Source organism: Astatotilapia calliptera, chromosome 7, assembly GCF_964374335.1.
Source record: "Astatotilapia calliptera chromosome 7, fAstCal68.1, whole genome shotgun sequence".
Lineage (NCBI taxonomy): Eukaryota > Metazoa > Chordata > Actinopteri > Cichliformes > Cichlidae > Astatotilapia > Astatotilapia calliptera.
In genome coordinates, this window is record NC_137428.1 from 2,390,179 (window position 1) to 2,400,776 (window position 10,598).

Here is a 10,598-nt window from a genome sequence, read left to right on the forward strand (position 1 = left end):
AGCAGTGTTGGTCAACTTTCTTGAAAAAAGTAATCAGTAACTAATTACTGATTACTTCCCCCCAAAAGTAATCCCGTTACTTTACGGATTACTTATTTTCAAAAGTAATTAATTACTTAGTTACTTAGTTACTTTTAAAAACACGAATTACAACCTGAATAGGTGATAAAGCGAGAGAATTTTCAGCCCAATTCTACTTTTTCTGCATAATCCATCATACAAAATGTAAACAAATGGAAAAGTCTGTTTTTAAAACTTGTTTTATCAATTTTAATCTTTTAACTTTATGCATCAAGCAAAAATGAAATTATATGCTACATTCTCTGACTGGAAGAAATTTGTTTAACATTTAAACCTATTTTCTGCACATTCCAGCACATAAAATAAAATATTTTTTGTGTTTACACACAAATAGATGCAAGTGAAACACAGCAGAAAATAAATAAAATCAAAGACTAGCGGTCCTGTTGCTCTAGGAGTGGGGCAGGCAGAGGTTTGCCCTGGTGCAGGTGTGCCGCAGCGGTCAGTTGAAGAATCCGCGAGTTTCTCTGTGAATTTCCCATTACGTCGTTGCGCACTTGGTGCTTGCTCGTAAGTTTAGGGTTTTTTTCGCTGTAGAAAGAAGTTTTCTTCCCACGCTGAACGAACGCTAATGTTTTTGTCACTTTTTATGGAACCAAACTCAAAGTAAGGTCAGTACTTCCACGCTTTAAATGCACACAGCTGTTGTCACGAACGTCACATTCGCTTACGTCACTGTCATGAGACATTCTCGCAAAAAATCACAGTTTTAGTAACGCAGCATTCCTACGGGAAAGTAACTGTAATCTAATTACCGTTTTTGCAATAGTAATCCCTTACTTTACTCGTTAGTTGAAAAAAGTAATCGGATTACAGTAATGTGTTTGTTGAGCCAACTATCCCTTTAACGTTAACAAGTAATGACTTCATTAACATCTTCACAAATAAAATTTTAACAATTAGAGAAAAAATTACCCATAATCATCCCACAGATGCAACATTTAGAGTCTTTTTCTCCAATTGATATTTCTGAGTTAGCTAATTATAGGCCAATCTACAACCTTCCTTTCATATCAAAAATCCTTGAAAGAGTAGTTGTCAAGCAGCTAACTGATCATCTGCAGAGGTTTATTTGAAGAGTTTCCGTCAGGTTTCAGAGCTCATCACAGCACAGAAACAGCTTTAGTGAAGGTTACAAATGATCTTCTTATGGCCTCTGACAGTGGACTCATCTCTGTGCTTGTCCTGCTAGACCTCAGTGCAGCGTTCGATACTGTCGACCATAATATCCTATTAGAGCGATTAGAACATGCTGTAGGTATTACAGGTACTGCACTGCAGTGGTTTGTATCATATCTATCTAATAGACTCCAGTTTGTGCATGTAAATGGAGAGTCCTCTTCACACACTGAGGTCAATTATGGAGTTCCACAGGGTTCAGTGCTAGGACCAATTCTGTTTACACTATACATGCTTCCCTTAGGCAGCATCATTAGAAGACATAGCATACATTTACACTGCTATGCAGATGACACCCAGCTCTATCTGTCCATGAAGCCAGATAACACACACCAATGAGTTAAACTGCAGGAATGTCTTAAAGACAAAGACCTGGATGGCTGCTAATTTTTTGCTTCTTAATTCAGATCAAACTGAGGTTATTGTACTCTGCCCTGAAAATCTTAGAAATATGGTATCTAACCAGATTCTTACTCTGGATGGCATTACCTTGGCCTCCAGTAACACTGAGGAACCTTGGTGTCATTTTAGAAATATCCTGTCTCAGAGTGACGCTGAAAAACTAGTTCATGCATTTATTATTTCTACACTGGACGACTGTAATTCATTATTATTATGAAGTCCTAAAAACTCCCTGAAAAGCCTTCAGCTGATCCAAAATGCTGCAGCAAGAGTCCTGACAGGGACTAGAAAGAGAGCAGATTTCTCTTTTGTTGGCTTCCCTTCATTGGCTTAAATAAATAATCAGGCCCCATCTTATCTTAATGACCTTGTAGTACCATAATCACCCTACTAGAGCACTTCGCTCTCACACTGCAGGCCTACTTGTTGTTCCTAGAGTATTTAAAAGTAGAATGGGAGGCAGAGCCTTCAGTTTTCAGGCCCCTCTTCTGTGGAACCAGCTTCCAGTTTGGATTCAGGAGACAGACACCATCTCTACTTTCAAGATTAGGCTTCAAACTTTCCTTTTTGCTAAAGCATATAGTTAGGGCTGGACCAGGTGACCCTGAATCCTCAGTTATGCTGCAATAGATGTAGACTGCTGGGGGGTTCCCATGATGCATTGGTTGATAGTTCTTCACTCACTATGTGTTAATACACCTCCTTGAATCATACTTGTCATTAATCTCTGTCTCTCTTCCACAGCATGTCTTTATCCTGTCATCCTTCTATTCTTATCTTACCAGTTATAAAAGTGAGGGAGTTGGACCCATTCTAGCTGTAATAAGGCAAGACTACTCACTCTGGCATCCACACCCAACACCAATATAGAATCACTATTTAAACACAGAAACAGCAGGCCCTGATGTAAGATCAAACACTGCATTTCTTACTACAGAGGTGACAACATTCCCGGCAAAGCAGCCTGCTTGTGGTCAAATATCTTTGTAGAAGGCAATATACAGAAGTGCGATAAAATGTTAAAGATTTCTAAAACTATTATTGGACATTTTAGAAAATATAAGTGAATACCAAGTTATTTTTGCCCTAAAGGGACTCGAGATGTATGAGTAAAAGTATAAAAATATAAATGACATCAGATGCAAGAAGGAAATTGTGTATTTATTTGCATGGTGAGTTACAGTCTTGGCAGAAATGCGCTCCAAAAGTAAAATAACCTTTGTGCACAGATTGAACAGAGTTAACACTGAGTTAGTTCCTGTGTAAAGAAGCCTGTTGCAGAGTTGGTGCCGAATTGAAGGCAGGCCATTCTGATCCAGCTATTGCTGAACTTGCTTGAGGCTTAAGATGACCTGCCTCAAAGGATTGTTGCCGGGGTGGTGCCAAGTTTAAGGCAGGCGATTCTGATCCACCAAGGTTTGAACTTGATTGAGGCTCAAGACCATCTGCCTCAAAGGATTGTTGCCGGGGTGGTGCCGAATTGAAGACAGGCCATTCTGATCCAGCTATTGCTGAACTTGCTTGAGGCTTAAGATGACCTGCCTCAAAGGATTGTTGCCAGGGAGGTGCCAAGTTCAAGGCAGGCCATTCTGATCCACCAAGGGTTGAAATTGATTGAGGTCTAAGATAACCTGGTTCATGTGTCTGTTGCTGTGTTGCTGCAGAGTTAAAGAAAGGCCATTCTGATCCAGTTATTGGTGAACTTGACTGGGGTTTAACACGACTTGGCTCAAAAGTCTGTTGTGGTGTTGTTTCAAAGTTGAAGAAAGGCCTTTCTGTTTCATGCAGAGTGGAACTTTGTGGTTTAACATGAACTGGCTCATAAGTCTGCTCCTGTGTTTGAAAATGTAGAAAAGGTCTTTCTGATCCAGTAAGAGTTGAACTTGATTGTGTTTCGATGGAATATGGTTTATAAGCCGGTTCCTGTGTTTCTGAGTAACTACTACCAGCAGAGTTTAAGAAAGGTTGCCTTGATTGTGGCATTTCCTGCTTTATGTTACCGTAATTGACAAACTCTGTGTTCTCTGGATTTTCTTGATTTACTGAACTGTCAACATAGCTGGTCATTGGGATATTGGGATATTGAGAGACAGATGAAGAGGGAACAGATAAGTCGATTTGAAAGCCTGGTTTAGAGACAGGAGCGGTATCATTTCCACCATCATGTCCTTCACTGGCCAAATCTCCCCCTTCATGTCTGACCGAAAGATCAAAATATGGAATGCTCAGACTAAATTCGTAGCTTTTGGGTTTGGGTGACAGATGTTTCTTCTGTGGTGGAGGCTGGGGTAGAACAGTCTCTTTTGGCCATTTGGTGGCAACATTAGATCGTGGCTGCAAGGGGTTTGCAGGCTTGAGGTTTGAGGCTTTTTGGTACACTATGGGATGGTTTTGTTTACAGATATGGAAAGGGGCCATCATTAAACGTCCCTGCTTTTCCAATGTTTTGTCCTGGGCACTGATGTAGTAGAAAGGATGACAGTTCTCATAGTTGTAGGCTTCTTCCTCTCCTTCACTTTGCCACACTCTCGGTTGCACAAAACTTCTGGCTATGAAAGAAAACAGGTGAAGGTTAATGTAAATATTACATTGTAATTTGTAATTTCTGCAAGATTACATGGCAAGACCACTGACCAAGATGGCTGACCAAGATGGCAGCAGCATGTCTCCTTGTTGAATGTCTGCTTTGAATTTGTTGGGTATTTTTCTGTTTTTACTATTTTAAATGGATTCTAGTGTTTTTCCAACAAGGTATTTTAAACTATTCTGTTAGTTCTTGGAAAGTGGCCCATTTTGGGAGCCTCTGCTACTACCAGAAACCGTCTGCACCACACCGGGGCCTGTGCTGCTGGCTGGACCTATCGACAGCACACTAAGCCATCTGCTAGCAAGCAGAAGCCAAGCAGATGCCAGAAGCCATCTGCTAGCAAGCCACCAGGACATGAGCTTCTGGCTGGAGCCTTACCTGCCATCCTAGGTCTTTGCAGCCTGATGATACATTTAATTCAGTATCAACAATAGTCGTGTGTTTTGGATAATTACTTTTTAAAATAACTTTGCTTATTGGCTGTGGGGGACTTTGGGACACTGAATTTTTCTAAGTCAAGCACATTTAACATGATCCCAGATCTATATCATCACTGCTGCTGTACATCCTGTACGATCTCCAATGTATTTGGAATAGGACACGGATTTTTCATTTGATCTACACAAAGATTTACCTCATCTTCAAAACCTTTTTGTTTTGTATGATTACAAAGTTAAGAAAAATTCTGCTTAGTTTCAACATTTCACAAGTCAAACTCAAAGTCTCAAAGCAGAGACTTCTGATTGTCTTAATACTGCTCTTATCTGGTGATGTTCAACCTAGACCAGGCCCTGAGCTGCAATGCAGTCAAACACCATCTGAATTTAAATCCTCACCTCGGCTGAAGATTATTCATCTTAATGTGTGCAGTTTGATAACCAGGATGGATATGATCACAATTTGGGATAAATTAAGTTTCTTCCTGTTAAAAGGGAGTTTTTCTTTCCTATATGAATAAAGTTGAATTGAATCAAATTCCCTCAGTATGAAAATCAACTTTTGTTATCCCTCTACTAAAAGTGGGCGACCCAGCAGTTTTTACTAATTATAGACCAATATCTAATCTGTCCTGTGCCACAGTTCTTGAAGCTCGTGTGTGCGAGCAGTTAGTTTCTACACACCAATGCCGTTTTATCTGATCAATCAGGCTTTAGAGGAAGAAAATAAATAAATCACAGTACCATCACAGCTGCAGTGAAAGTGGCAAATAATATTACTGTTGCACTTGATAAGAAACAACACTGTGCGTCCCTTTCTATTAATTTGTCAAACGTATTAGACACTGTTGATCATTGTATTTTAAAACTTAGACTCCTCCAGTCAGGACTCAGAGCAGTGGCATGGTTCTCAAACTGTCTCAGTGATATGTCTCAGTGCATTAAATCTGATGGTCTGAATTTGTTACAGTGCACAACGGAGTGCCACAGCGCTCACCTTCAAACCACATGTAGAGAATCTCGTGAAAAATCTGAAGTTAAAACAGATTTTATTTTCAAAATAAGTTGTTTTTCTTACAATATAAAGAATCTGCTTTTAAATGCAACATTTTTGCCTGTGCTGGGTTATGGAGATATCCTATACATGAATGCTTCTGCTCAATGTCTTCGAATGGTTGATAGTGAAGCATACTTCACTGAGGTTCATCACTAACCGTAAATCTCAGACTCAACACTGAGTTATACTCTCGGGTAGGATGGCCTGCTTCGGCAAGTCGAAGGAACTCTCATTTATACAGTTTTATATAACAGACATTTAACACCCTTGGCTTGGAACAAACTGCAGAACGACTGGAAAAACACTGAATTATTTCATAAAGCACTTAAGTGCTAACTAAGAATCCCTGAGGCCAAGTCCATAACATGCAATTGCTTCAATTAGATTGTCATTTTAACTGAATTTTTGTATTTTCCTTTGATTTTTAAATTTTTTTTTTCTAATTTTATTCTTTTCATTTAATTTTGCATTTGTGTTGTTGCCGTCTGTGTTTAACAGTAATTTCTGTAACTGTGACTTGTAACTTGCTGCTGCCCATCCATGGAAAAGGTTTTTAATCTCAATGGGATCTTCCTGGTTAAATAAAGGTTAGAAAGAAGTAGTAAAATTTAGACATTAAAAATCTATTTTCAACACGTCTCTAGAATCTCAACAATCTAATTTGAATTAATGGACTTCATAATTCATGATTAGCGGCACAGAAACAGTTCCCGACTGCACCCAAGTGTTGTTACGGTGTTTTGCAAATGACAACAAAGGAGCGTGGTGACGAATAAACCGGCCTGACAGTTGGCTTAAAGAAGGCTCGTCTAGTTCCCTGTGAAACAATTTAAGCAGCATAAGATGAAGCACAGGACAACTCATTTTATACCAACTGCATTTCATATAGTGTGGAGACAGCATCTAGATCCAGTACACAAGAACTCCATAGCGTGAGAATGCTGCAAACATACCCTGAACACTGTCCTGTTTTAAGACCACATACATTTGAAAAGTTAATAGCATATATTTCTTATTAGACTCAGATTGTAAAAATTACATTTCAGGACTGAAGAAGAGTGCCACCTCGAGACCCCTTTATAGACATTCCCCTGCATTTGCAAATTGTTATGGCTCTTTGTTGATTTGTGCAGGGTTGGAAAAAAAAAAAAAGAAACAGGACATAGGTCAGATTTCTTATGGAGATTTCTTACATCACTATACATATTAAAGCACACTTTAATAACCGCGGTTTGGTTGAGAGCTGCTAGAATATTCTAGAATTTTAGAGCCATCTTGTGCCTGTAAGTCTGCAGATGAAGCCAACGTGAATGAAGCAGTGCAGTTTCCCTAAAACACCACCCTGAATTGTCAATGCTGTGTATCAGATCGTAGGCCTAGTGTTTGGTCTCACTTTAATTAGGGGAGCTGGTAAATTGTTGCTAACGAATCAAAGCTTAACAGGGTTTAATTTGCAGGACTCTTCAGTTATAGTAATACAGGTATTTTAACAAAGGCCCATTCTCTTGTTTACAAGAAGAGTTTTAGCCCCATTTCCAAACAGCAGGAGGTGAGTCAGGCTTACCTCTTGGAAAAGCTGAGGAGTAGTTCACCTCACTCAACAAACAGACCAGCAATAATCTGTTAAACAGTTACAAATACACAGTCAAGGTAGACCCAGACAAACATAGACTCAAGTAAATAAAATGGACCTAATAAAACCCATTTGGTTTCATATTTAATGTGTTACCTTGCAATTAGGAAGCCAGCAGCCATGACTGCTGCAGTCGCTGTGTCCTCACAGCTGCGAGCGCTGAGCTGGACTGTGCAGCACAGCTGCCCTGTCAGCCGTGGATCCAGAAAGCCCAACTTCCAGCTCCTCCAACTAAACACCCACGAGACTCAAAGTCGAGCATCCAAGCCACGCGGCTGTCTGTGTGTGTCTTTTCCATCTTCCTAATGAAAAGTTGGGCTGAAGCAAACTCTGCCTCACACAGGTGCAAACACTTGATGTGATTGGCCCGGCTGAGACGTTAGAATGATTGAATCTATGCCCCAGAGGGGATGTGGACAATAAGAACACATTTGATTTCAACTTCTGACCTGATTGTCTAAGTGCAGAGCTGTATTATAGTGGGGTTTTCTTTCTTTTATAATTTTATACACCTTGCACACATTTTTTTAAAGGCCTTGTATTGACATCAGGAGCCACAGTAAAAAACGATGATCCCATATTGAAGATAAATGTAGCCTCTGTGATGTCCCCCAACCCGTCTTGAACCCTTAAGTTCAGTATTTCTCACGACCAGCTCTTGGTGTTTGGAAACTGAACGTGATCAGTGAGGGTTGGATCTGGCTGATTCACTGCTCACTCACGTGGTTGAGAAACCTGAAGGGTTGGTTTCTCATAAACCTTTAAATAATGTGATTATCTTTATGACATTTACATATAAAAACTGCTAGTCATGCTTCACGCTGAAGTAAGAAAACACAAATAAAGGGAGTAAAAGTTTTTCAGTGTCAGGTAATTTCAAATGCAGCGTTTCTGTCAGCTCAACAAACATCAGCAAACACAGTGAGACTGTGACACAGCGTGCTGCAGCTGAAGGCCCAGCTGTTGTATTTCACAGGGAGACAAAAGAAAGAGAGCTAACTTCACTCACAGATGGAGAAAGATAAGAAAGACAGGACAGGAGAGGAAGAAGAGATGTTATCATTAACCTCTGCTCAGTGGGATTTGATCAACTGCAAATGTAAAGCCTCGTGGTTTTCAATGAGATACCGATCTGTACATGTGACATCGTGTTTCTTCATACTGTGAAACGTGCGGAAAAACAAACTGTCAGTGTAGAGGATGGAATAGTACAACTCATAAAACACCTGCTGACATCTTGTTAAATTCGGTTGTGTAAATCCACAAAGAGCAGTAAACCTCAGAGCAGCAGTAGCCCAGATCAGCTGATCACAGCCTGTACACAAAGAACATCTTATTTTTCTTTCATTTTCCTTCTTTAACTCATTTTCTACTTGGCTCAAAAGTCTATTGCAGTGTGGTTTCACAGTTGAAGAAAGGCCTTCTGTTTCATGCAGAGTGGGACTTTGTGGTTTTACATGACCTGGCTCATGAGTCTGCTCCTGTGTTTCGGAGGCACTAGTTCAAGAAGGGTTGCCTTGATCCAATCATATCTGTACTGATGAAGAGGGAACAGATAAGTCTGTTTGACCTGGTTTGGGGACAGCAGGAGCATTTCTCCAGTGCCTTCAACACCATTCTTCCCTCGGTTCTGAAGGACAAGCTGGTGAACTCTGGAGTGGACCATCACCTCACTACCTGGATCCTGGACTACCTCACCGACCGACCACAGTATGTGAGGACTCAGGGCTGTGTGTCGGACAGGGTCGTCTGCAGTACGGGGGGCCCCACAGGGAACGGTTCTGGCTCCGTTCCTCTTCACCATCTACACTGCAGACTTCTCCCACAACTCCACCCAGTGCTTCCTGCAGAAGTTCTCTGATGACTCTGCAATAGTCGGCCTCATCACTGATGGAGACGACAAGGAGTACAGAGGACTGACTCAAGACTTTGTGGACTGGTCCCAGCTGAACTACCTCCAGATCAACGCCAGTAAAACCAAGGAGCTGGTGGTAGACTTCCGCAGGCACAAGCATTCTCCACTGCAACCACTGAACATCCAGGGTATGGACATTGAGGCTGTGGACAGCTACAGGTACCTTGGTGTTCATCTGAACAACAGACTGGACTGGACTCATAACTCAGACGCCCTCTACAGGAAAGGGCAGAGCAGGCTGTACCTGCTGCGGAGACTCAGGTCGTTTGGGGTGGAGGGCCCACTCCTGAAGACCTTCTATGACTCTGTGGTGGCTTCTGCTATCTTTTATGGTGTGGTCTGCTGGGGCGGCAGCATCTCTGCTGGGGACAGGAAGAGACTGAACAGGGTGATCCGAAGGGCCAGCTCTGTTCTAGGATGCCCTCTGGACCCAGTGGAGGTGGTGAGTGACAGGAGAACGGCGGCTAAGCTGTCATCCCTGTTGGACAACATCTCCCACCCCATGCAGCAGACTGTGACAGCACTGAGCAGCTCCTTCAGTGGGAGACTGCGGCACCCACGGTGTGGGACGGAGAGATTTCGCAGGTCTTTCCTCCCCACTGCTGTCAGACTCCATAATAAAGACTTTAACTGATCAAGCACACACATCCATACATGTGCAATAACACTAAGTGCAATAATCCTTTCTGTCATCGTTGTATTTTTACTCAGTTGTATATAGCATTCGTATTCTATTTTTATCTTATTGTATATTTTTATTCTATTTTATTCTACTGTATATAGTATATTATTTTATTCTATTCTGTACAGCTGTGTACTGTATTTATTCTTATTGTATTCTAATTTTTGCGTCATAACTTTTGCACTGTCCACTTCCTGCTGTGACAAAACAAATTTCCCACGTGTGGGACTAATAAAGGTTATCTTATCTTATCTTATCATTTCCACCATCACGTCCTTCACTGGACAAATCCCCCTCTTCATTTCTGACCAAAAGATCAAAATAAGGAATTCTCAGACCAAATTCATAGCTTTTGGGCTTTGGGGATTGATATTTCTTCTGTGGTGGAGGCTGGAGTAGAACAGTCTCCTTTGGCCATTTGGTGGCAACATTAGATCGTGGCTGCAGTTAGAACAAAACAGTCAAGCTAAACAACTTTATTGATCTACAGTCCAAAACCAACATGAAAGAAGTGAACAGTAGTGAATGGAAGTTTTTCCTAAGTTCATTGTTAATTTGTTTGCTTTATAGCAGCTATAATCCTCTATAGCAAGAGATGAAAAATAATATTTATGGATGCTGTGGC

The 10,598-nt window shown here is 41.0% G+C and overlaps 1 protein-coding gene across 2 annotated transcripts; it reads right to left on the reverse strand.

Moving 5' to 3' along the window:
* Positions 1–2,802: 2,802 nt before the first annotated feature.
* On the reverse strand, positions 2,803–7,715 carry LOC113027211 (uncharacterized). Of its 2 annotated transcripts, XM_080303363.1 has the most exons (4): positions 7,473–7,715; positions 7,308–7,363; positions 5,684–5,717; positions 2,803–4,211 (listed from the first exon to the last, which is right to left on the reverse strand). In XM_080303363.1, the coding sequence occupies exons 3-4, from the start codon at positions 5,694–5,696 to the stop codon at positions 2,914–2,916; spliced, it is 1,311 nt and encodes a 436-aa protein (XP_080159489.1). In that variant the 5' UTR covers positions 5,697–5,717; positions 7,308–7,363; positions 7,473–7,715; the 3' UTR covers positions 2,803–2,913. The 2 variants fall into 2 exon arrangements, with proteins under 2 accessions (XP_080159489.1, XP_026032618.2); XM_026176833.2 differs by lacking the exon at positions 5,684–5,717 and having other exon boundaries at positions 7,473–7,713.
* Positions 7,716–10,598: the final 2,883 nt, after the last annotated feature.

What these genes read in the sequence shown, in the direction of transcription:
- LOC113027211 (XM_026176833.2), bottom strand. Translation starts at nt 7,498, where the DNA reads ATGGCTGCTGGCTTCCTAATTGCAAG. An exon ending in GCTGGCTTCCTAATTGCAAG is followed by an intron (nt 7,364 to 7,472) that starts GTAACACATTAA and finishes ACTGTTTAACAG; the next exon opens with ATTATTGCTGGTCTGTTTGT. An exon ending in CTCCTCAGCTTTTCCAAGAG is followed by an intron (nt 4,212 to 7,307) that starts GTAAGCCTGACT and finishes TTTCTTTCATAG; the next exon opens with CCAGAAGTTTTGTGCAACCG.